The sequence below is a fragment of the Borostomias antarcticus genome (genome assembly GCF_949987555.1).
Source record: "Borostomias antarcticus genome assembly, chromosome: 8".
NCBI classification, from domain to species: domain Eukaryota; kingdom Metazoa; phylum Chordata; class Actinopteri; order Stomiiformes; family Stomiidae; genus Borostomias; species Borostomias antarcticus.
In genome coordinates, this window is record NC_140241.1 from 25,918,460 (window position 1) to 25,944,840 (window position 26,381).

Below are 26,381 nucleotides of genomic sequence, written 5' to 3' on the forward strand. Positions count from 1 at the left end.
CACTCATTGCTCATTTCACATGTCAACCCTGTCCTCTTTCTTTATGACTCTGCTGTATGGGAGTCTCCCATATGTTACTTGCGATATTGGAAATTACATCTTTTAGAAAGGTAGATTTTTATTTGGTATCTTTGTCTTTGTAAATACAATGTGTGTATGAGGGTTTTCGTATACAGAGTGAAACTTGTTGTAGTTAATGTGAAAATGCATGTAAATAGCTCAAGGTCAGGTTCCGAACATTAAAGTTCTGTCTCGTTTACCATGTTTTGTGGGTGTGACTTCTTTGCCAATGTCATCCCCTTTAATAACCACATGTGTTTATGATTAAATTGTTATTCTACCTTCTTCATGCTGCTCTTCAAGTGCACCAGATTGATGCATTTACATTTAAAATTTTAAAATGTGCAAAATGTTCTTCCGGTGGGGCATGCCCTCGAACCCCCCTACAGGGTCGGAGGTCCCCCCCTATAGTCTCACAACATCCTCGATCCTGTGGGAAACACTGTAGTCTCACCTGATTGTGCTCTTCTCCTCGGGAGTCATGCCCTGGCTGTCCTGGCCATTCACCCATCCAAGTAGACTTATGATGAGCAGGGCTTGCATCACGACCTTGGCAGGGAAGCTGAGAGTCCAGCAAAACACCTTTACCCCCATTTAATCTGTGACTGTTCTATAAACGAAGGTGCTCAGTGTGCTCAGTGCATAACCCCCACAAAACTCAAATAGTCCAAATAATATCTTTTTGAACTTGGGGTGGCGTCATTGTCCAGGCACCAGCGATCTATCTACCAAGGCAACAATCATGTCACCAGCAGTTGGCTTGTAAACAACAACAATAACAACAATACTAGTAAGCGATTCACCAGTTAGTTTCAAGCTTGTTAGCTAAATTAATTTAGCTACAAACACTAGTTTAGCTACCTAGATCGGACCTAGATTAGCTACCAGTTACAGTTAACCTAGCTAAGAAGTGATCCACTGGATAACCTGTGATTCTTGATGATCTTCTTTTAGTGTTGTTAGGGTGAACACATCCATGTACACGTATTCACTGTCTCCACCAGAGAGCTTTCCCTGTTCATAATCGGGAGTATGAAACTCCAAGGAAAGACAGGAAGGAACTCCATCAGGCTAGCTCATTTGAGCTGAAGCTAATCAACAAAGACGGATGGGGGTGATGTATCTGCTTTAGTCGCTCGTACCGGTCTGCAACATCCTTTATACAGACTCCCTCGATAAGAAAATATCTGTCATTAAACTACCGATGTCACTCACAATACCTAGAATATAGGAGGCAGCCGTAGTGGGTAAACTGGCAGTGCTAGCTAACGTTAGTAAGCGACTGAACTGAACTACTAGCCGTCATCTTCAGCGCTGACAGACTAGCCGAAAGTGTACTACGTCAGCACGCCCAACAATTACGTGGTGGATGTAACCGGATGCTGGAAGAACTCCACTTTTTCTTGTGTTTATAAAAGAAGTGTCCTTGTACTTTGATTCGATTGAATTCTCCATGAACAAAAAGGCTTCCAAGTCCTTGTATCTCCGTAATGCTTTTGAGGTCTTTATGTAATGAGCTTTTCCCCTGGTGTATTGTGTTTTGTTCATGTGTATGTATGTATGTATATGTATGTATATATATATATATATATATATTGTTATATTTTGTATACATTGCTTTGTATATTTCTGCATCTTTGAATTAAAAAAAAAAGAAAAAAAAAAAAGATGTAACCGGATGTTAGCCGGTGGCGTCTTGTGTTTCGCGTGGCATAAATTATCAGTATGATAAGCCAAGAGAGATAGCCTACAGTGTAAGTGTGTTGTATATTTTTTTTATAGGCAGAAGACAATACAATCATTGGTTGCATAGGTTCGGTACCGTGTGAATATATTTCCAAAAAAAACAACAAAGGTGTATTTTGACAAATTTAGGTAAACTAGTTTTCCCAAAGGAAAGTAAACAGCACCACCACGTGGCCATGATAGAAACTGCAAAAATGCAAGGTAGAACATTCAACAACACGCACACGAACTCTCTCACTCACACACTAGACCTGGGTTGACAATACTACTTGAAATTCATTTAATTACTTTAGTGTTTGCTTGAGCCAGACTGGCACGAAGCTATGCGCACACACACACACACACACACACACACACACACACACACGCACACACACACACACACACACACACGCACACATGCACGTACACTGCTATAGGCCTAATGTATACTGAATGAACATGATCAAGTCTTGTTTCTGTCTTCATAAGGATATACAGTATCTCATAGTACTTGTCAGTTCATCTATAGAAACCAAACATGATTCATTACAGTAATGCTATTCCAAATCTCTGTGATCAGCAGATTTACCAGCGGCTGGAGCTGCTCCGTTAAGCAAAGGACAGTTACCGTATTGTTTGAATGACAAAGGAAGATAATGACATCTGGTATGAGAGAGAGAGAGAGAGAGAGAGAGAGAGACTGAGTTTGAGAGCATTTGAGGGCAAACAGAGTCCTAAAGTGCATCTATAGCACTGTCTCCTGACCTGAACCCACCCAGGGCAAACAGTAGACTAATTCTTAATTAAGGTGGGCTGATGAGAAATAGCTCAAGTGTAAATGAATGTGCGAGATTGGAGCCGCTCTCAGGCACACCTTCCACCCTCGCGAAAGAAAGTCTGTATTTATTTTAAACCTGACAGCACACCAGCACCTCAGAATGGAAAGTTATTATGTGGGATTTAATTAACGTTCTGATGTTGTTGGTAACATGAGAGGATAGAAGGAAATAGAAAAGAACATCAGCAAAGGAGACAAAGGGAAAAGCTATTTATTAGAGAGAGAGAAAGAGAGAGAGAGAGAGAAAGCGGAGTGGAAAAGTGATTGTGCAGTGATTATGATGGTGATGATGAACTCCGTCTCCCAGGGCATAATTGTCTAGTTGTCTCATGTTCCACCCCCCCCACCCCCCCCTGCCCCCTAGGGAGGGTCTATTAAGGACAGGATTTTGGCAGGTTCATGGCGATGTCCTTCAGACTGTCTCTCTCCTCTCTGATCTCCTGCAGGTCCTGGTCCAGTGTGGACAGACGGGCCTGCTGGTCCCGGGCGGCTGACTGGAGCTTCTGGATCTTTCCGCTCAGGGCAGGGCTCTCCACGCTGCCGCGGAGCATGCTCAGACGCAGTGCTGTCTCGTTCAGGATGCGGTCGAATCGGTCCAACGCCACCGTCCCATCTGAGGTCAGGACACAACCACAGCATAGAGAGATGCAGTAGGCTATCATCTATCCCTTCATTTCAAATATACACTGTGTGTGTGAGTGTGTATATACACAATATATATATATTATATCTTTTTTATGACATCAGGCACATTTATGCACACACAGACATACACCAATGTTTGCCATGTCTTTCCTATGATGTTATTAGCCTCTCTTACTCTGAAAATGTAATTTAATGTTATTTATTGCTCTATAAATGTTCTTAGCCGGTAGACAAACATACTCCAGGAGCTTGCTCGATCGCCTCGTTGAGAGAGGTCAGGGAAGAATTTTTACAGCTCACTTATCTGGCCCCCGGGTGATTACTGTTTTTTTTGCTTCCCTCTGGAATATGTAGGGGTGGGTCGTATGCCCACCTCCCTTGTTCTCTGTAAAGCGCATTGTGTTGCCTCTGGGTATGAAATGCGCTATATAAATAAAGCTTTGATTGATGATTGATTGATTCCATTCTAAATTCATAGGCATTAATATGGAGTTGGTCCCCCCTTTTGGCTGTAACTCTTCTGTGAATATCTGTGCTAGACTGATCTTGCCTGGCTCAATGAAACCAATGAGCATGTCCCAAAAATGAAGTAATCAAAGTGTTTGAAAAGATTTCAAATGCTATTTGATCCAGGTTGGTGTTGCAGTAGCAGATTGTGTTTTGTTGCAGTGTTTAATTTAGAATGGAATGAAGTCATCAGGTTTTATTTGAGTGCTGTCTCATTTATTTAATTGCCTTAGGCCAAATCTACTGTATGAGCTTTTCTGCAGTGATCCATCTGTCGGGCTCTATTGACAAATATAATCTTGGATTTGCATAATATGAGACATGGCGAAGAAGATAATGTCCTGGGTGAGTTTTCAGGGCTAAATGATGTATCAAATAGTAGTTTAACTATTTATGGATACATTGTTTTAACTCTGCTCATCACAACAACTGTAGGAGCGCGGTCCCCCACCTATTCAGCATAATACTGTATGAAACTACCAGGCTGTTCTAATGGGCTTCTCGAGGCTTTTAATGTGTCTGGGACCCTGTCCATAGGACTACTGGGGGTGGTTTTATACCGATTCTGGAGAGCAGCTCAGTCAGGGTGAGGGAGTAGAACTCCAGCTGCTGCCTGGCTGCCTCCATGTTTTCCCTCACACTGGCCAGGGACACCCGGGACTGTGGGAAACAGACACACAGACAGACGATACGGTATGAGCTACTGCACAGCCACTACAGGTCATGTACAGCAGTAGAATGTTACTGTCGCTCGTAAGGGAAATTGGTTTTGCGGCAGAATCGCGTAAACACAATCAACATCAAACGGATATGACTGATGCTGGTTGTGTTTATGGGATTCTGCTGCAGAACCAGTGTACTGTAGGTTGGATGGGTGGGGAGGGGGGGGGGGGCTGTAAAAAAGAAAAAAACATCTATTCATCTCTTTCATCTCTATACATAGCAAGTAAATATATTCATTTGTGTTATTATTAAAGATATGATTACTATATGCAGGGTTCCCACTCTTTTCACTGACTTTTAATGACTAAAAAGCTGAATTTCCATGGCCTATAATGAACGGAAAAAAAACGTTGACGAGCGGAAAGGGGATAAGTGGGCGCTGAAAAATAAGTAACCATAACCAACACTCATGCAACATGGGAAACGCGTGAAATAACCCGGTAAAAATACTGCATGGAAAGTAATACATTTTGATAAATGGCAACACAAATTTTAACATCTCATGTGGTTTTGGTACTGTATGTGACTCCAGCCCAAGAGAAGCCGTTTTTCTGCTTCTGGTTCTGGTTACCTGACTGCTGATCTGGTCCTGTCTGGTGGCAGTCTGGTTCTCCTGATTAGCCAGCTGCTGCAGGGTTGCCTCCACACTGGAGCTGAGGTGAGCAGACTTACTCCTGGTCTGCTTGGCTTGACCCAGGGAAGCCTTCGCCTCCTGAAGTCAAACAAACACACACAACCACGCACACGCACACACACGCACACACACATGCACGCACACACGCACACACACACAGACTGAGAAACAGGGCTGGAGGGATGAGATGTATGACAGGATGACACACACACACACACACACACACACACACACACACACTCACACACACAGAGCTGTGCTTCCACACGTTCACCTTGGCCAGTGAGTGCCCAGCCTGCTCGGCCTGCTTGGCGGCGGTGTCGGAGAGGGTGGCGTTCTCCAGGGCCGGTCTCAGGTTCTTCTCCGCCAGGTTCACCTTCCTCCGGATGTCCGGCAGCACCTTCTCCTCCAGCAGCCTCCCCTTCCTCAGGGCTGCCTTGGTCTGGGCCTGCCTGGCCGGCCACTCTCTCTGCATGTCTGGGGCCAGAGAGATAGAGGGGCTGTTATGCCAAGCAGTGGCTCGTTGCCATGAAAGCGTCCTAACCGTTTCTCGAAGGCTCAATGGATGCTTCGCTACACCGATGCTAACCCATCTCGACCTATGGAAATCTATGGGCGCCCTGTGCACGGCCGTTCTACTTCATCCAGGGTACAGAACAGGACACGAACACATTGACATAATAGAAGAGATCTAGAGCACACCAGGAAAGTTCAGATTAACTTTGATTCCTGCACCTGCGAACCTGACGAAGCCACAGTGCAAAACATGTCGTTCGCCCGGCATTTTTTCAATCAGTCAATCCAAACTCAACCGGTGTGCGTTGGCTCACTTCTTTTTCATGGCTATCTTGACCTCGTTTAAAGCACTACAAGGAGTTTTCGACTCGTTATATAACAATCTCATTTTAATACTGATGCCTCTACATTACCTACATTAGCAAATGTGGCCATCTGCGAGAAGATAGACTGTTTCTATGTCTATAGATATCTGCACGGCTGGTCGGGTTGACCAGAAAGGATGAAACAGTATACCTCGTCGCAAGTTACCCTGACAAGTAGGCTAATGTCTTTTAGCTGGCTTCCTAAACAAGTGCAGGGCCAGACAAGAGATAATTACACAATCTGAGAAACTCCTCGTAGCTACTTTAAGATTTTGTACAGTACATGAGTTATGCAAAAAAAAATGTACATAGTTAAACACTAGTACTGAGGACTCTAGAGGTGATCCCCCCTGGCTGGAAACAGCATTTCAATAGTATTTTTAAGCAGAGCAGCCACTTCTATATGTGAAACGTGTGTCTGTGTGTCTGTTCATAGCATGAGATCTAAACCAATCAGGAGTAGCCCATCATCGCTGTCAGATGGAAACTACTTAACTCCGTTTTGAAGATTTTTTATTTGATTTTTTTCATCAATTGAAAGCTGGGACTACTTTATAACCTCTGAACACCTCTGGGACCAATTAAAAGTATTCTAAGCTTTTGTGATTTTAAGTTCAAAAACATAGAAATTGAAATGTTCTTTTCAACATTCTGAACAGAGCCATAATTAATATCATTCCACCTGCGTTTACCCTGCTTTAACATGTCAAAGTGGCTGCTGTGAAAAGGGCCTATATTTAATCCTTTTAACCATGTAAGTACAGTGCCAATTCCGAATATTAATTGGATTTTCCCTATATTACTAGAAATCACAGTTTGTCAGCTTTCAGGAAGTGTTTTTTAATATTTTACAAATTTTGTCGCTGATGCGGTCGTATTCAAAGGGTTAAGATGAGCTCATAAACCTGCTCCGCTGACTTCACCACCTGGGTGTGATTTTTCTGTTCTATTCAATTCTGTTCTATCCTGTTGTCCTCTGTTCTATTCTCCTGTATTCTATTCACCTTCCAGTTCCCGGTGTAGGGTGATGACATCAGATTCCGCTCCTTTCCCCGTCACCACGGACGACAGGGCCATGGCCTTTGATCCCTGGGCACGGGCGGTCAGCTTCACACGCACGCACGCACACACACACACACACACACACACACACACACACACACACACACACACACACACACACACAGAGGGGGGTGAAATCCAACAGGACTCCAGGCATACAGAGTTACAACAACACAGGATCAAACACAGCAGGATGTCACCACACAAGCATCTGATCTCAGGCAGAGGATCAATGAACGCGGCGTCATGGAGTGAAGCAGTGTTTCTCGTCAGGCGAAGACAACTTGAAATGCTCTTCATTTCCAAGAGTGGTCCTTTTACACAGGAAATATAGATGGTCTCACCTCGTGGATGTCGTCCACCTTCTCCATGTTGCTGTGGGCGGTGTGGATCTTTGGCCCCATCTCCTCTCTGATCTTGCTGACCAGATCCTCCTTGGTCTGGACGTGCACAGCCAGCTCTGAAGTACGGGTCAGCAGGTCTGGACTCTGTCAAACACAGGGATAACAACAGCACGTCTCTGTGCCTGTGTCTCTCTCTCTCTCTCTCTCTCTCTCTCTCTCTCTTTCTCTCATTATCAATTTTAAATACTTTACTGGCATGCCAAGACATTTTTTTAAGTAAACATATACAGTATCTAAAATGAATGACAATGAGAAACCAAACATTGACAATAAGAGAAGCACAAATACAGAGGGTACTGCTAACAGTGACTCAAACATAGTTTTTCATTCCACTGTTTGTACGTCGTCCATAAGTTTATGGCAGGTTGATGATACATATTGTCCTGCTAGGGATGAACAATGAGGGACTCTCTCTCTCTCTCTCTCTCTTTCTCTCTCTCTCTCTCTCTCTCTCTCTCTCTCTCTCTCTCTCCCCCTCTCTCTCTCCTCCCACCCTCTGTCAGTTTATTAATCAGATCTAGAGAGAGCTTAACCCTGGACCTCCCCCTAATGGTACTGACCTGTGTATGGTTGGAGCCCAGTCTCATACTGGGGTCAGATTGGTTAAAGTCAGGTATGATAGTAGGTTCTGATTGGTTGGGCCCCTGTTGGAAGGTGTGGTTCATCTGGCCCAGGTGCTGTAGGGAGGAGGTGAGGTCACCCAGGGCAGCCGTGAAGTTAGCAGACTCCTCCTCCAGAACCAGCTGATTGGCTATGGACTGGTTTACCAGGGCTGTCAGGTTTTCCTTGACCTGTTGCATGTTTGCAAGTCTGAGGTAGTTGGGGGAGAGAGAAAGAGAACCAGAGAGACAAAGATATATTATGAGTAAGTACGTAGATTAGATGTATTAAATGTATTAGAAAAATGTAGAAAGTGAGGGAAAATGACACACACACACACACACACACACACACACACACACACACACACACACACACACACACATAATACAGTACACGCATGCTCAGAGGCTAGATTCTTTCAAAAGATTAAGAGTTCCCAGAACCAAGCCATAGAGCGCTCCCTAGTGAGAGTGTAATCATTGTCAAGTTCTGTGCCTCTTGCCCCCATTAAGGCCTGCAGGGCCTCTCTTTTTGTTGGTTCTAGGAAGCGTTTCATTATCCTCGGAGCAATCTGATGCTACGACATGTGTGTGTTTGTGTGTGTGTGTGTGTTTGTATGTGTGTGTGTGTGTGTTTGTGCGAGTGTGTGTGTGTGTTTGTGTGTGTGTGTGTGATGCTGCCCCAGCATCATCCCCCCAAAAAGCAATAGGCTTAGTGAGTAGAAAACTGTCCCCCAATGGTTGAATTCCTCACTTTCGCAGCTCCACTGGTGCTCTAAGGAGATGCTGTAAAGAGGATTCATGGCCTTGTTCAGGGCTGCAGCATCCCACCACTTTGAGAGAAATATGGTTGAGAGGCACCGCAACAGTCTTGGGATAAAGCACTGTGCTCAGACAGGGCTTTATGGAGTCATGGCTATTTCAAACGCCTCGTATTCGCTGTGTGCGAAGGCCCATGGCCCGCTAATCCATTTTGCTTCTGCACCGAGGGGAGGCTGTGTGCTGGGTATGCGTGTGCGTGCAGCCTGTCTTGTTACTCACTGCTCTGTTAAGCTCCTGATGTAGTCCTCTGTGGGGCTGTCATCCAGTAGCTCCTCCAGGAGAAGAATAGTGCGGTTGGAAACTATCAGAGCCTCGGCTGCTATGGCCTCTATGTGACCTGCCATGTCTGTGTGTCTGTCAGACAGAGAGGGGGCGGGGGGTGGAGAGAGAGAGAGAGAGGGAGAGAGAGGGGGGGGGGAGGCAGAGAGAGGGGGAGAGAGAGGCAGATAGAGAAGAGATAGGGAGAGAGACAGACAGGCAGAGAGAGAGAGAGAAAGACAGGCAGAGAGAGACACGGACAAGGAGAGAAAGAGAGGGAGAGAGAGAGAGAGAGAGAGAGAAGCAGAGAGGATGTTACTTTACAAGCCTGGGAAGTGTCTGTCCACACACAGGTTTTATGTAGAGATTAAAGTAGCTGCACATTACATATTCCCATCTCTCGTTTGTGTCCGTGATCCCAGGTCTGCCATAAAGTGACTGACAGGCTGAGGCAGCGAGTGCAGCGACCATGACCTTTCCACAAAATTGCCCAATCAGAGGCCATTGACCCCACTTGCCTGGTCATCAGGGAGTGAGAGTCGTTGACCGCTGCGTTCCATCGGTTAGGTCCCGGGGGCAGCTCGAAGGGAATCACCTAGAAGTCACACAGGCAGACGGGGGCACAGTCAGCGAGGAGTAGCGAGGAGAAAGGTCAGCAGGTATTAAAAAAAAAAGCTCTGGAATGACTGGACTGGTCTGGACTGGATTTTTTTTTTTTTTACAATAAGATAGGAGATGGATTGAATTTTGACTTACAAATGACACGATGGTTTCTGATCAAGTGGTTTGCTGTCACAGCACCACATTAGGACAAGGGCTCAACTCACAGCCTTCCTCACCATGACACAGCTTTAGATGAAGTGCAGACTTATAAATGCTTCATTACGCCTTTGTAAAACCCCTATAAGCAGTAAGCGCTACACAAATGTGTCACAGAGCATCTAAATTTCAAGATTCAAGATTCCTTTTATTCGTCGCAATGTACGGTGTACAGTCACAGTGAAATGTTGTGTCACAGAGCATCTATAATGTGTTATATCGCATGTTATAAAGGGGTTGATAAATGTGGAATAACCCACTATGTGGAATATGACATAACCCTGTGAACCCTTTATAAAGCATGACATGCAGCTATAGATGCTCTTGAGACACATTTTGTTTATAGGGGTTTTATACGAAGGCATAATGAAGCCTCAAGCTGCTGAAGTGGGAGCCACTTTTCTATACGGCCACCAAGGATGGACACCATCGAGGGTGACCAGTCTGACAGATAGACTGGGTCACCGGGTTCTACTGAGTCTGTCCTTCCAGGCTTGTCGTGGACGAAGCACACAGACTGGTGCTAAAAGATTGACGTGACATTTATTTTTTTGCCAAAGTGCTAATAAAGTAGCAGAAATCAAATCAACATATACAGCACACAACCTCTTCTAGGTCGGTTTCCTGCCTGTTCTGCTCATTATTGTGGAATTGCATTGCTCCTGCTTCAGGCTCACGCAAATTATAAGGGCAAGGGAGGCAGGGTTGTTCATTTTCTGTGAGACACGTACCTGCTCTCTCTATCTCTCACACACACATACACGCACGCACACACACACGCACGCACGCACGCACGCGCACGCACGCACGCACGCACGCACGCACGCACGCACGCACGCACGCACACACACACACACACACACACACACACACACACACACACACACACACACACACACACACACACACAGCCAATACAAGCTCCCTCATTTCCCCAAAACCAAATAACATGGCAGCAGTATCTATAATAGATTCAAGCCCCCCGCCAGAGAGTGCAGTGACACCCGCAGAACAAATCAACCATGTCCATCCTACAAGCTGTGGCTTCCTCTCTTTTTCTCTCTGTTCTCCCTCTTTTTTCTCTTAACTGCCGTGTCTCTCTCAGAATCTGAATTCATTCATTGCCATTGTACTTGAGAATATTTTTCCGACCCATGGTGCTTACAGCAATACAACAATGGACAGGTGCGAGGACAGGACTGGACAGGACAGTGCATGACAGGACTCTTAAAGTGCAGTGATACAAAAAATAGCGGTGCAATTTTGACTACAAGAGGACTACAGAGTCAGTGCAGTAGTCAGTCAGTTTAAAGCAGAGATTTCAAGAGGGGGGGGGGGGGGGACAGAGGGCAGCCATATTGATGAGGCTAATGGCCGCGGGGAAAAAGCTGTTCCTGTGTCAGAGAGAGAGAGAGAGAGAGAGAGAGAGAGTCCCTAACAGAGAGAATGAGAGAAGTGATAGAGAGAAGCACCAAAAGCTCGGAGTGACGACCGCAGCCTCCTGCCAGAGGGAGGCAGGGTGAAGAGGCCATAGCCTGGGTGGGAGGGGTTGGCCATGATCTCCCTGGCACTGGAGCGGGCCAGGAAGATCACAACCGACCCCTCCAACCCGGGCTCTTCACACCGCTCCTCTCTGGCAAGAGGCTGCGGTCGTCACTCCGAGCTCTGGGTGCTCCTCTATCACCCTGTTGCAGACTCGTACGTTTTTCGTGTCTGGTTTTGTGTCTGCTTTTGTTCCGTTTCTCTTCGTCTCCCCTCCGGGTGTTGGTGTGCGTGCGTGTGCCCCCCCCCCCCCCCGTCGGTCGTTGGGTCCCATCAATCATCTTTGTGTCCTGTCAGTCCATCACCTGCGTTCAATCATCCGCCTGCCCCTGTCGTCCAATCACAAGAAGACCTGTGTCCTATTTACGGTGTGTTGCCTCATGTGTAGAGGGGGAGGAAAGGGGTGGCATGTTGATTCATTTGTTTGAGAGCCTGTTATCAGAAGTCGTCTTTGTTCCTGGTTGTTGGTTTAGCGTGTTTGTGGTCCCCAGTCCCTCTTGTCCTCGACGCGGGAGAAGACTAGGTAAACATTACAGTATACATTACATAATTTCAAACCTTTATTTACACTCGTGAAGCACTGAGGTTTCCCTCATTTACAGTGATGAAGAGTTTAGAGAACCACTAGATACACTAGGTTAGAAGTGAGCGGGTGTCACATCGTAGTTTCTGTAGCAGGTACAGTAGGTTTAGGGTCCGCGTAGATTAGTTAGTTATGCGGCAAACACAGGTACAGTAGACTGTAGGTAGGTTAGAGGTGCAGGGAAACGTAGGGCTGTGACTTTATTTTGTGAGACCGTTCACAGTAACAATTCTCCCTCCCTTCTCCTACCCTCAGTTAATCCCCGGCTGTCTTTTGTGATCTATGTTGTTAATTCCCTCCCCCGTCATGTTTGTTGTTATTGGAAATTCACAAATATCTGTAAATAACAATTTGATATATCACTTTGGCATTAAATCCTTTTACTCAAAAGGTACCTTTGTTTGCCGGCTGTAGTTGGTCACGCACCACACCTACTGTATAGCGCCATTTGGGTCCATGTTCTGACAGGGTTAATATCGGTAGGCTGTTGCGTTCTCCCTAGTAGCCTACTGTACATCTTAGGGTGGACGTAACACTCTCTTTCTCTCTACCTGTTCTCTCTCATTCTCTCTTGCTGTCTCTCCCTCTCCTTCTCTCTCTCCCTGCTCTCTCCCACTCTCTGCTGTCTCTCTATCCATTATGGAGACAGGGGCCTCGGAGGCACGTGGGAGGAGGCGCTCGGTGAGTCTCTGAGGGTCAACACATGAAAGCTCCGGTCCAGTCCAGTAAAAACAACCGAAGGAGATCAATGATACACAGCAACATCGGTTTGTCCGGTGTCTGTATCTCTGTGGATCAACAAACTGAACAGACGATGCTGCAAGCGTACTCGTTTCAAGCTGAGCTACATACACATGACGGCAGGGAGAGTCAGGGATGCATCAAACTAGCAGAGATCATTAGTCTGCTTGGGTTTGTCCATGTGGACGTCTTTATGTGTGTGTTTGTGCGTTAGTGTGTGTATGTGTGTATGCTGATATGTGTTGTTTTACTATGTGCGTGTGTGTGTGCGCGTGTGATTTCCCCACCATGTTTTCCAGATCCAGCGTCGCCTGCTGTAATTGTGTCTGCGCTGTTCTGACCACCGATAAAGAATCGGCAAGCGTCCGGCACACACGCCTCCCTTCGTCCTCCTCCTCTTCTTCCTCTCCTCCTTCCTCCTCCTCCACTCCCCCGCTCTTGGTGCTACAGTCCCTGGCCGAGGCAGCTGCGCGCAGCTGGGCTGAGAGAGTGTGTGTGGACGCTCCCAGCTGGGTGAACTGCTGTACGAAGGCTTCCCGTGCCTCTGCAGGAGAGGATCACACACACACGCACGCGCACGCACACACACACACACACTTAGTCTTTCATGGGTCGCCTCAGACGTAATGTTATTCCACCCCCCTGCCAAACCTTTGTAGCCAGTGTGCGGTCTCTGCCTGTGTTTAGAATTACAACGCCGTAAATCCAAACACCAGACCCTCTGTTCATCTGCTGCTTGTTAGAGGCCTCGCTATGCCCTTCATGCCGGCCAGATCCAGATGTCTCTGTAGCTTTACTGGTGTCCGACGTGGTTCGTCCGGCTGGTTGTAGCCTATTCAGTGTGACTGTGGAACTGCATAGTCGTTAACCCTGCCTTTCTGCCTGAAGCGCTTCCCTTATTCCCATTCATGACTGGAAGCCTCATTACAGAAGTGTTTGCTCTCATTTCTATCTAGACCTTAGTGTGTGTGTGCGCGCCTGCGTGTGTGTGTGTGTTTGTGTGCGCACTCGCACTGCTCTACCTCATTACTCCCACACACTCTGTCCCCCCCCCAGGTGATAATAGTGTTAAACCGGACCGGATTGCTAGGAGATGTGGGGGAGGTACTGTAGCAGCAGCGGTGTGTCCTAGCGTGTTCCAGCCTATCCCAGCCTAGCCTACAGCTAGCCTAGCGCGGCCAGGAGACAGACCTAATCCTGATTTAGAGCTAGAATCATAATGAGGGGGGATTAAAGACATGCCGCCTGCCGTACACACAGCAGGGATTAAGTTCTCTATTGTTGGGATCGGTCTCTATTGTCGGCGGTCCAGGTCCCTCCTCCTCCTCCTCCTTCTCTGCTATCACCGAGATTATGAGGATGTCAACATTGTGGCTGGCTGGCTAATGGTCAGAGGTGTGTGTCTCTTATCCACTCTCCCGCTGTGTCGTAGGCAGATTGTGAATGTGACATGTGACACACCGTGTTGTGCTGTCCTCCCACATGTCGTCTGCTTGCGTGTTGAAGGCTGTCCAGCCAAGCACAGCTTGCTAGGAACGTCTCTATACAATAGATAGAATTCTGGTAGCGGCTAAATGACATGTACGATATACTGAGCAGTCGTATATCTGGTGATAGAGGATGTCCAAGGTGGAGGGTGAGGGTGTGTCATGCTATGGCAGTCAGTCATCCCAGGAAGAAAAGAAACAACATATAATACATCTCTGATGTATCTCTGATTGGCTAGGAAATAAGAGACATAGTTGTCTAATTGGCTACCTTGGACGGCCAGGAAGTCCTCTATCGCGTTGGGCAGCGTGTCCTCCCGTTGGTGCTCACGCTCGTGATGTTCAAGCACATGATTCTGTCGCCCGCTGCGTCCTCGGCAGTCATACCTGGACAGCAGCCTCTCCACTTCCTGTAGGTGCGTCCTGAGTTTACTGGCCTGCGGTGACACCAGGGGGCGGGGCATGAGGGGAAATGTGAGCAGCAGCAGCAACAACAACGGCAACAACGATGGTATCACTGAATGTTTGTCCATGTTGCCGCTAACTTTGATTTCCCCTTGAGAAAGATAAAGGATTTCAATAATATTCAATTTCCACAAAGATGTTTACAGATCAGAATGACGGCAGAAGCCGATGTGTCTGACACTGCAGGCACTGAGAACCCACAAACAGCCCATCCCTCCAGCGTTATCCACCTCTCCATCAGTACAGTATGTGGCTCTCCCTCCCTCCCTCCCTCCCTCCCTCCCTCCCTCCCTCCCTCCCTCCCTCCCTCCCTCCCTCTCTGTATTCAGAGATAGAAACACTACTAGGGTATGTGTAATATATCAATACAGATATAATACAGAAGTTATTGATAGTGTGTGTATTGTGTAAGCTGTGAATATATGACACAGCTCAGTATAATCATTGTGCTACCGTGCCTTTAGGCATAACCAGAGAGCTATCAACACAATCTTTTCAACAGCTCCCGCCCCCACCCACCTTCACTCTACAATTCTGTCAACAGTGTGAGAGGGAAGATAATTAATCACCAGAGGCTATGAACAACACAGCCTGCCTTAAAGGTGAAGTCTACCGTGGGGATAGTTCCAAACAATATTGCACAACTCTCCAGTGGATCGTGCCTTTAAATGAGCAGTTTAATGTGGCTTTCACACCCGAAAGGGATCCGTGCTGGAGGAGGGGAGTTCTCCTCTCCTCTCTCCTCCCTAACAGTCAATCCTCCTTTACCCTCAGCTGTGAATGTACCCTCTCCTTTAATAGCCCTTCCTCTCTCCACCCGGCTTCCTTCCTGTCTCAAAGCCCGCGGGAGGTCAAATGATGGTTATAGTCACACACAGAGACAACATGTTCCACACACAGCGCCACACACACACACACACACGCACACACACACACACACACAGGACAACGAGGAACAAGCTTTGCTGGATAGAACACAAAACTACTTAAGCCAGAACAAGGCAACACAAAGCAACCATGTGCTACTGGCTGTGTCAGATAGAGCGCGTCCACCTATAATTCTCCATATGCAGTCAGGGCCTGTTCCTAATCTCTTGAGACAGAGAACCAGGAAGGAGATCATTAGGCCAGTGTCTGCTTCTGTATCACTGACTACATGCTCACCGTTTACCTGCCCATCTTCTCCTAGAAAGGCCCTGGTGGCTGCCATTGTTCGAGTGGCAAGTACACCCCGAGGAAGCAGAATAATGGGTTATTCTGGGAACACATTGCAGTGCACAAAGGAACTGAAGGGGATGGGTGCAGGCACACGCACACACACACATATACCCCTACACACCCACAAACATACACACACACACACGCACGCACACACACACACACACACACACACACACACACACACACACACACAGACACACACACACACACACACACACACACACAAACAAACACACCTTTACACACCCACAAACACACACACACGCACACACGCATGCACACACACACACACACACACACACACACACACACACACACACACACACACACACACACACACACAAACATGCAGACACAAACATGGGCTTCAAGGTCCAGCATTCACAGCCATATTAGGAGAACAGACTCTATAGTTGCTTGAAACTGATTTGTCGGGGGAGGTTGGATTTCCACACACTGGCCATGTCAATCAGAGCCTTCCATGCAAGCGCCTTCCCCACTTCAAGGTCTTGCTCAGACGAGTTGACCCATGAGCCCATGTACTTGAAGTCGTTGACTTCCTTCAACGCAGCGCCCCCTGTTGTCATTAGAGGTAGATGGTCCGGGATGGAGGACGTTGGGGGTGATAACCTAGGTTTTCCTGGCATTTATCCGAAGGCCAGCCTTGGCACTCAGGACCTCCCCTGCCTGCTCCACATGGTCGGAGAGCAGGCTGGTGTCACCCGCGTAGTCCAGGTCCGTCAAGACTACAGCGGGGTGTCGTCTCCACCTCTTAGGGGGTATAGTGGGGCTGAGTTCCTCCTCCCTACGTGCGTAGTCCAGGACTGATGATGAAGAGGAAGGGGGCAGGACCCCCGCTAGAACGTTCTGTTGCTATCCGGGATCAACACCTTGGCTCTTGCTACCTGTATACTGTTCATGGTTTCTATGGCCCAGTAGGTTGGGTAGGACACTGTAGGCCTTAAGTATTCTCATCATCATGCCTCTGTGTATCAAAGTCAAATGCTTTTTTGTAATCGATAAAACGCAGTACCGCTGTCAAGTTGGGTTATTCAGGTTGTGTCGACGCACACGCACGCACACACACACACACACACACACACACACACACACACACACACACACACACACACACACACACACACACACACAAACACACACACTGACCTGTTCCCTGACCAGCCCGTAGCACACAGGGCACTCCTCACACTGGTGTGTGTCTCTATTCAGGAAGTAGTTGAGCTCGCACTGGTCACACTTGTAGCCCACAAAACCCTCGCGACAGGGACATGTGCCGTTGCCATGGCACTGCATGGAGTTGGAGCCCATCGGGTCACAGTTACAGGCTGAGGGAGGAAGGGAGGGAGGGGGCAGAGAACAGGGGGAAAGGAGGCAGAGTAGAGGGAGAGCAGGAGACGGAGAGTCAGGGGGAGAGGAGGAGAGGGGGAGGGGGAGAGGAGAGTGGAGGAGAGAGGAGACGAGGTGAGAACTCCGCAATAAACCTCAGCCAGCCCGGCAGAGCCGAGGAAAAAGAGCCCTGTACCTCTGCATCCCCGGGAGGAGAAACCAAAGAAGCCCGTTCGACAGGAGCCACAGGACCGACCCTCCACGCCTGCGCGACACACACACTGTCCTGTGATTGGGTGGCACGCTGTCGAGGAGGAGCCAATGAGATTACAGTTGCACCTGAGGAGAGGGGATTAAAAAGGGAAAGGAGACAAACTGGGATCATCTTAGTTCTCGTGAGATGACTTTAATACAATAAAACCCGCATTTCCCACAGAGAGCCAACGTGAGTCATCGTCTAGAGCCAGTCTACCCACAGGACAGCTACAGCTTAAGCTGAGGATGCACTACAAGATATTATGCCCGATTTTATACACGATTCACAATCCTGCCGAGTCTGTCCTAGTCAGCAGCAGTCTGCACTAGTTGGGGGTAGTCAGAGTGGCAATTTGGCACAGAAATCCGTAAGTGTATGAGGGGTACAGATTTAAATCGGCAGATGAGAACAGACTTCTCCCGATCCGAGTCGGAGTGAGTCGGAGCACAGGCCTATCAAACATGTTTGATATTTTTGAGCAGATTCTGGACGCAATCGTGTAGTGTAAACTCGTCACCACCCAGTCCAGTCGTTAAATGTGCGATACCCAGTTTTTCAGTTGTCATACAAGAATCAGCAGAAGCCAGTCGTCTAGTGTATACTCCCAGAAGCCAGTCGTCTAGTGTATACTCCCAGAAGCCAGTCGTCTAGTGTATACTCCCAGAAGCCAGTTGTCTAGTGTATACTCCCAGAAGCCAGTCGTCTAGTGTATACTCCCAGTCATTTCATAATCTGTTAAGATCGTGAAAGTCTTCTAGTGTATCCGAGGCTTTAGCTGACAACACCAAGAGTAGTCGTACTCCTGTGGACATAGACAGGAGCTTTACCTCTCACAGCCCACTCCGTGCTGCAGGTTGAAGAAGCCCACATCACAGTGTCCACAGTCTCGCCCTGTCACGTGACTGAGGCACCGACAACTTCCTGTTTCAGGGTGGCAGTTCTCCAACATCCCAGAAGTCCCTGCAGGACTGCAGCCGCAAGCTAGTGGACACAACATCAAGGTCAGCATCATCAACAACAACAGCAACAACAACAACACACAACACAACAGCGACACGCCATTTGTGGTATCAAAACCATTGGATGCAGTCAAAAAGTCAATCCCACCACCCTTCCCATCACTCACGTTTACACTTCTGGCCCGCGGTGCTGTTGAGGGCATCGCCATGGTATCCGCGGCGGCAGAGTTGGCAGCGGTCTCCCTCGGTGTGGCCCAGACACTTCAGGCAGCGCCCGGTCAGGTGATCACACACGCCCAGCGCGTTGGGGTCGACGTTGCCGCTGCAGTCACACCGCTGGCACGGCCGGGCCGGCCCCGCCCGGCCCAGGGGGTCACCGTAGAAACCGTCCTCGCACATCTGGCAGCGTGTTCCTAGGGGCGGTGCAGGAGGGACAGGTGATTAACGGAGGGGGCTGGATGTCCTGGGGCAGGTCATTCCAAACCCAAGTCTATTAGAATGAACCTGGAACAGGTCCAAACCCCGGCAGACAAGGACATTTAGAATCAGAATTCAAACTTCTCTCTTTCTTATCTACAGTTATTATCTAAGCACTTATCTTATCTCAGCACTTTGAATTGCCTTGTTGCGGAAATGTGCTCTAAAAATAAACTTGCCTTGCCTTGCCTTGCCTTACAGTACAGTACAGTGCTGTGAACAGATTTCCTCTTATCGAGACAGAACCGGGCATGACACATTACAGTAATTTAGCTGATGCTTTTATCCCAAGCAATACAATAATTGCTTGTAACGTCGGTAGTCAGTGTACTACTCCTCGCCAGAACTCACAAGTGCATCTCCCCTCTAAACAAGTGTCTAAGAGCATAATATAGTGCTTAAACCAAGATCATAGTTTTCTATCATGTTTAAAGGAAATGACGTTTAACAAAACGACGTGTGCAATACTATTGTTCAAAGCCTAAAGTCTTTGTCTTAACTGAGCATGCCTGGTGTTCTGTGATGCTTCATAGCCAATCACGGCAGATGGTCCGACTCACCCCTCTGTCCTGCAGGACAGTTGGTACAGACCACGTCCCCCGTGTCTGTCATCTCGGCACAGCTGGTACGATCCGGACAGGGGCAAGGTCGGCATTCGTCGGGCCTGCCGATCAAGGCGTTGCCGTAGTAACCGTCCAGGCAGCGTTCGCAGGTCGTCCCCGTGGTGAAGTCGGCACATTCACACACACCTGCGGCGCGGCGAGAGAGGGGAAGTGAAACAATAGCTACTTTCACACTTCACACACACACACACACACACACACACACACACACACACACACACACACACACACACACACACACACACACACACAGCTTTCTCTTCTGACAGATCCAGGCCAGTGTTGTTCACCTCTCCACCAGTAGAGAGCGCTGTGTATCTAACCATGAAGAAAGCCATAACACGCAACACACGCACACACACACACACACACACACACACGCACACGCACACGCACACGCACACACACACACACACACACACACACACACACACACACACACACACATACACACAGTCACCAGTGTGTAGCAGATGAAACATTGAATACTGAAACACGGTCTGCCATTGAGAGCACCAGTCTAAATTCGCCCTGACTGTAATTGCTTGGGGAAATATAAAAGCTGGATTCAGACTGAAAGACCTTCAGGAAGTAAACCAATTCCCCTCAAGTGAGAGAGATTAGCATTTTTATTATGTCCTAAAAACAAACTCTTAAATGCGTGGCTTTCCAGTCTTGGCCAAACAGCTCTCGCCTCCACACTGTCACTGTATGCTTTACATGGACAATACATACGCTCTCCACATACAGTCGTATCCCCGCTGAATCCCTTTCATTCTCGCCATTGAAATACATTTTCTCTGTGGTTCTATAGTGTATAGTTCAAACTACTCTCTGTGGGTCTACACTATATTGTGAATGACGTATCAGGCTCTGCAGGAGGAGAGAGAGAGAGAGAGAGAGAGAGAGAGAGAGAGAGAGAGAGAGAGAGAGAGGAGAGAGAGAGAGAGAGAGAGAGAGAGAGGGAGAGAGAGAGAGAGAGAGAGAGAGAGAGAGAGAGGGTTGCTTAACTGCTCTAGATCTCAAAGAGGAGATGGGATAGAGGAGAACTAATTAGACACACACACCACAGACACAGGCATACCCAACCCCCCCCTCCACCCACCCACCCCTAAACACACACACACACCTCCGTACCAAGATAAGATGAACACTCTGAGAACAAAAAGAGCAAACTCAGATTGGCCAGGTGCAGACTTCTCAGTTGCCATGGGAACAAATTCAGATTCTAAAAGTCGAGTGTTTAATGACCCAACATATTAGTAAATGTTCAGAGCCTTACCTAAGCCGTATCAAACACACAACAAATCAAATTGTGTGATTACAATTTGATTTGTTGTGTGTTTGATACGGCTTAGGTAATTAGGTAATGATGGCTTAGGTAACTCTGAACATGTGTGTCACTGTACAGATTCACAGAACCGAACAAGATGCACATTCATTACTGTAATGGACTGGATAATATTTAGGACTATGAACCACAGTAATGTATATCAGAACATCCTTGTTCATCCAACAGCCATTAGCGTTGGATGACTAATATGGTGATATGATAAGATAAGTTCAGCCCTGGAGTCTGTGGATTATCAAACCAATCAGCTCAGCTCACATCATTGAGTCTGTAATTCACCGGGTTGAGGCATCCCCATGGTCTCCTCGTCATTAGTTGAAACGCCGATAATATATCACACACACACGCACACACGTGAAGCTAAATGGATCACATTGTCATTACAGTAATAATTAGCAGCTAGCTTAATGAAGTACAGAGCTGGATAAAAATCATTATCAGTTCTTCATTCGGGTGACAAATACATGACTTCCATGCATGTAATACCGGTCAATTAAACAGTGCACTTAGTACCACAATGAAACAACGATTATTCCTGGCACAAAGAGCCGCCTCATATTAAATTGCACGGGGCGGAGCGGTGTGATACTGAAGGCGTGTGTCTATTTTGCCTAAAATGACCCGCGGTGAACGAGAAAAGTGCTCACTGGACCGTCTATGACTCAACCAGGGCTACAAAGCTCCACAAACAATTACAGTCATCTCCTCTAGACAATTACAATGTGTCAACACAAATTGGTTGCGTTTTACTCTCTGCCGCCCAAAACGCCACGGGCAAAACTGGTTTAATTTCGTGAATATGAACTTATCAAGTATTCTCTTAGAGCAGCTAGACTTGTCGGGTTCATGGTATCCATCGCTCACTGGAATACTAAAAGGCTTTAGGGCAAAGGAATCTGTTTACTAATGCATAACAGCTCTCTCTCTCTCTCTGGTCTACTGTAGGTGAAAGAAAGAAAGAAAGAAAGAAAGAAAGAAAGAAAGCAAGAAAGCAAGACAGAAAGAAAGAAAGAAAGAAAGAAAGAAAGAAAGAAAGAAAGAAAGAAAGAAAGAAAGAAAGAAAGAAAGAGAGACAGACAGACAGACAGACAGATAGACAGATAGATAGATAGATAGATAGATAGATAGATAGATAGATAGATAGATAGATAGATAGATAGATAGATAGATAGATAGATAGATAGATAGCTGGCTCCAGTAGTACTAGGTTCTGCAAGGCCCAATGTGCTCCAGGGTTGTTTGATGCTAATGTCCTTTCTGTATAAATCTGACACAGATGTGCCACTTGGTTTGGTGGGGCTGCAGATGTACTGTCAGGGGGGCGAGAGAGAGGGGGGGGGGGTTGACAGAGGAAAGGGATGGTTGAGGGGGTGGGGATTCCATACTCTGTGAACTGCCCTGGAAACGATCTACGATTGGGCTGACTCAGGAAGTAATGTTTCGGCATCCACTGACAGTGGAGATAAATGTATCAGCTGTGTTTTTTTATGAGCTGAGGCTGTCAGGGGCATTGTTCCAGCCAGAGTTATGGTCCCGTTGTAGCTCATGTCTGCGAGCTGCCACACTGTACTGGAGCCTGTTGGTCATGGTGGCACATCTAGGATAGGTTTATCCCTCCTGACCGTCCTCCCACCAGGGTAAATATATCCCCGCGCAAGCCACCTCAATAGTGTTAAATCTACCAAACACATACAGTACATGCTGAGTTAAATGACTGCATGAATGATTGATTGTGTGTGTGTGTGTGTGTGTGTGTGTGACTGAACTGTACCTTGTGCGCATGCCTTTGTGCACGCGCTCGGCTATCAAATCGAGATAGACATTAAAAGCTATTTTTGGACTCTGTGGCATTTGTGCGAGGCAAGACTGTTGATTAAATTGTTTCTCAACAAAGAGTCATCATATTAAGTGTGTGTGTCTCAGTCTCCCCAAAGTCTGGTGAAATGCCAGCCTCAGATCGGAAAGATCATGAGTTATAACTGCAAGGAAGGAAGGAAGGAAGGAAGGAAGGAAGGAAGGAAGGAAGGAAGGAAGGAAGGAAGGAAGGAAGGAAGGAAGGAAGGAAGGAAGGAAGGAAGGAAGGAAGGAAGGAAGAAGATTACAGTATAACTGATATTTCAGATCTTTCAGGAAACAGACAGACAAAGGTTGAGACTAGAGAGAGAGAGAGAGAGAGAGAGAGAGAGAGAGATAGGTAACATTAGTGGTTTGGAACGAGCGTGACCGTGTAATTTCCTCCGCTGATCCCAGTCAACGCTGCTAGAGATAAGCCCAGAGGAATGAAAGATAGAGAGAGAAAGAGATATAAACAAATGGAATGAGATGACAATGTCTATGGCAATATTCTGACAAGAAGCTATGTTATGTCGACCTATTACTTTAGCTGTCTCTTTCACTTTCCTCACTCCACTCTCGCACACACGCACACACGCACACGCACACACGCACACACACACACACACGCACACACACACACACACACACACACACACACACACACACACACACACACACACACACACACACACACACACACACAGCAGACAGCAGACACACACACACACACACACACACACTTACAAACACATATACTCTCCCTGCCTCCCTGGCTCTGCTCTGCTGTCAGACAGCTGGGATATAGCTGGGATATGCAAGGTCCTGTGGCAGTCGCTCGACAGAATTAGTTCTGAGGCTCGAAACCGAGTGCGAGTGATACAGTGCACTACATCACCGAGAGAGAGCTGGAGAGAGAGCTGGAGGCTGGCTGTAGACTGTAGTCTCCCTAGTCTAAACAGGCCACAAACAAATCATCTCTCTGTTCTAACAACACTGAAGGCCGAGCATTCTGAAACCTGAAACTTGAACCTGACCTGAACTCTGCCACACATCAACATGCTTTGGTTCAACTGTCCGTCATCAAAAGGATGCAGCATCCATTGGTATGGAGGGATGTAGCCGTTGAGGATGGATGAACAGAGCAGGAGGGGGGGGAGGAGAACAAATCAGGGGGAGGAGGGAGGAAGGATGGAGGGAAAAGGAGAAGGGAGGAAAGGAGAGCAGGCAAGAGGCAGCATCATGTGTTTCATTCGTTAAATTGATAAATGAGAGTTCCTCTACAGCGTGGGCCAATGAGAACATGGAGTGTCTCCATTAATTTATCTGTATTATTATAGAGCGACCAGCTCCCTCTGTCCTCTCTCTTCTCTCTCTCTCTCTCTTTCTCTCTCCCCATCCTCCAGCACCCCCAGGAGTTTATAAATGATGGCTTCTCCCCAATTTTATAGATGGCATGCTTCCAATTCACACATACATTGGCATGGAGGAATACACACATGCAAACAGGCATGTTCATACATAGTCACACACACACACACACACACACACACACACACACACACACACACACACACACACACACACACACACACACAACACACATACATACACACACACACACACACACACACACACGCACACACACACACACACACACACACACACACACATACTGTACCCCCCCCCCACCCCCCCCCCCCCCCACACACACACACACCATATTTAGCCAAAACGGGCATGCCTCTGTGTACTTGAAGGACACACGCTTGACTTCATTAACCCTACATTAGCAGCACCAGTCTGCAGAAGCCACAATGTGCTTATTCCAGCAGTGCAAATATTAACATTTCCAATCTGTTATGTAGCGCTACAGCAAATAGAGACGACAACTCGCAGTGTTAATAAATCATGATTATTAAGCGGCATTGGCTGCGTTGCCCCCCTCCCCCCACCCTCCACCTCCCCTCTCTCCCCCCTGCCAGCCAGAGAAAAACCTCCTCCCCAGTCTGTATGCAGACACAGGTAACTCCACAACAATTAAGACTCTGTTGGGGGGAACAGCAGGCGGCCGTGAACTGATGCATGGATGGACTTCAATATCATATTAGAGACTACAGGGGTAGCTAACACATAATGGCCTACCATGTAGGCAACTTCTCTGTAACTATTTGTGCACTCTACTGTTAGTCATGTCTCTCTTATGAAGTATTTAGCCCATGTTTACTGCTCTGTATATGTTCTTAGCCAATAGACAAACATTTTCCAGGAGCTTGCTCGATCGTCTCGTTGAGAGGGGTCAGGGAATCATTTTTAGAGCTCCCAGGTGAAACTGTTTTTTTTTGCTTCCCTCTTAAATATGTAGGGGTGGGACCTATGTCCACCCTCCCATTGCTCTCTATAAAGCGCATTGTGTTGCCTCTGTGTATGAAATGCGCTATACAAATAAAGTTTGATTTGATTTGGGTGTGTCCTCCTCTCAGCCTACCTCGATACAGTAGTTCTCCTTGACCTCGGGGCTTGTCTGTTGGACATCCTGGCCCAGCCGTTCGGCCATGATGGCGCACCGAGCAACGGCAGACAGAAAACGAAATAGTAGGCCGGAGGCCATTTTGCTTAAATGGCGGTGTGAGGCGTGGCCACGTTTCTGAGCCACGAACATGGGAAGGTCACAGAGACAAGGGGTTTTGACTTGCATAAAGCTCTCAACCTAATGATTGCAGCAATACCAAACATGTCCTGCTTGCACGCACACTGCCACAAAATGCATTCATGGGTGAAGGTCTGTGTTCTCTGACCATTTGTAGTTGTTGTTCTTTTTGTGTGTGTGTGGGGGGGGGAGGGCATGACCAAAAATGAACCCCTCCAAAGCCAGATCTATCTAGCAATACAGCCAGCCCTGTCCTCCAATACAGCCAGCCCTGTCCTCCAATACAGCCAGCCCTGTCCGCTGGGGAGCTTTCTCTCAAGGACACGTCTGCCTTGCTCGGAGCCTGCAGGCCAACAGGGATTCCCACCTGCCACTCCAGGGACTCATGTCCCCTTTGTCTCATACTGCTAAACTATTCATCTGTCTGGAGGTTGCAGAGAAAACATAATTCGCAAATCCTTTAAAGGGACGTGTGTGTATGTGTGTGTGTGTGTGTGTGTTTGTGTGCGTGTGTGTTTATGCATTGGTGTTGGTACACAGCGAAGCTTTGTGTCCCATTGGGACTCATGTGCGCCTAATTCTATTTACCAGCCTTAGCAGGCACTAAGATATGCTAAACGCATCTACTGCCAACCTGAAAGTACAAAAATCTGCTTTGAAGTAAAAAAATATCTCTTTGTCTGTCATCTCTCTCTCTCCCTCTCTGCCCTCCCCCCCACTCTCTCTCTCTCTCTCTGTAATACATAGTCACACCACATTTCTTTGTGATCTCCTTCCTTCTCTCTTTCATTCAAGTTTCGCAACTTGTTTTCTCTGCTCCTCCAAATTGAACGAGCGGGAGATGATAGCTGGTATTAGATGGA

General features: G+C 47.4%; 2 protein-coding genes across 2 annotated transcripts in view; both read right to left on the bottom strand.

The window, feature by feature from the left end:
* LOC311312297 (ER degradation-enhancing alpha-mannosidase-like protein 3) overlaps window positions 1-1,371 on the bottom strand; it is a 12,480-nt gene extending 11,109 nt beyond the window's left edge. Inside the window, exon 1 of the mRNA XM_084442213.1 lies at window positions 515-1,371. Coding sequence (XP_084298339.1) covers window positions 515-654 — 140 coding nt within the window. The 5' untranslated portion in view covers window positions 655-1,371. The remainder of the gene's footprint in view (window positions 1-514) is intronic.
* Window positions 1,372-3,000: 1,629 nt separating this feature from the next.
* Window positions 3,001-26,381, bottom strand: part of lamc3 (laminin, gamma 3) — a gene marked incomplete at both ends in the record, with an annotated part of 113,678 nt that continues 90,297 nt past the window's right edge. The window contains 16 exons of the mRNA XM_084442559.1: window positions 3,001-3,239; window positions 4,339-4,438; window positions 5,073-5,213; window positions 5,410-5,612; window positions 7,021-7,123; window positions 7,423-7,566; window positions 8,043-8,292; window positions 9,126-9,260; window positions 9,683-9,759; window positions 13,137-13,393; window positions 14,608-14,773; window positions 17,190-17,368; window positions 17,566-17,708; window positions 18,453-18,606; window positions 18,752-18,997; window positions 19,622-19,810. Of these exons, the coding sequence (XP_084298685.1) occupies window positions 3,001-3,239; window positions 4,339-4,438; window positions 5,073-5,213; window positions 5,410-5,612; window positions 7,021-7,123; window positions 7,423-7,566; window positions 8,043-8,292; window positions 9,126-9,260; window positions 9,683-9,759; window positions 13,137-13,393; window positions 14,608-14,773; window positions 17,190-17,368; window positions 17,566-17,708; window positions 18,453-18,606; window positions 18,752-18,997; window positions 19,622-19,810 (2,726 nt within the window). The remainder of the gene's footprint in view (window positions 3,240-4,338; window positions 4,439-5,072; window positions 5,214-5,409; window positions 5,613-7,020; window positions 7,124-7,422; window positions 7,567-8,042; window positions 8,293-9,125; window positions 9,261-9,682; window positions 9,760-13,136; window positions 13,394-14,607; window positions 14,774-17,189; window positions 17,369-17,565; window positions 17,709-18,452; window positions 18,607-18,751; window positions 18,998-19,621; window positions 19,811-26,381) is intronic.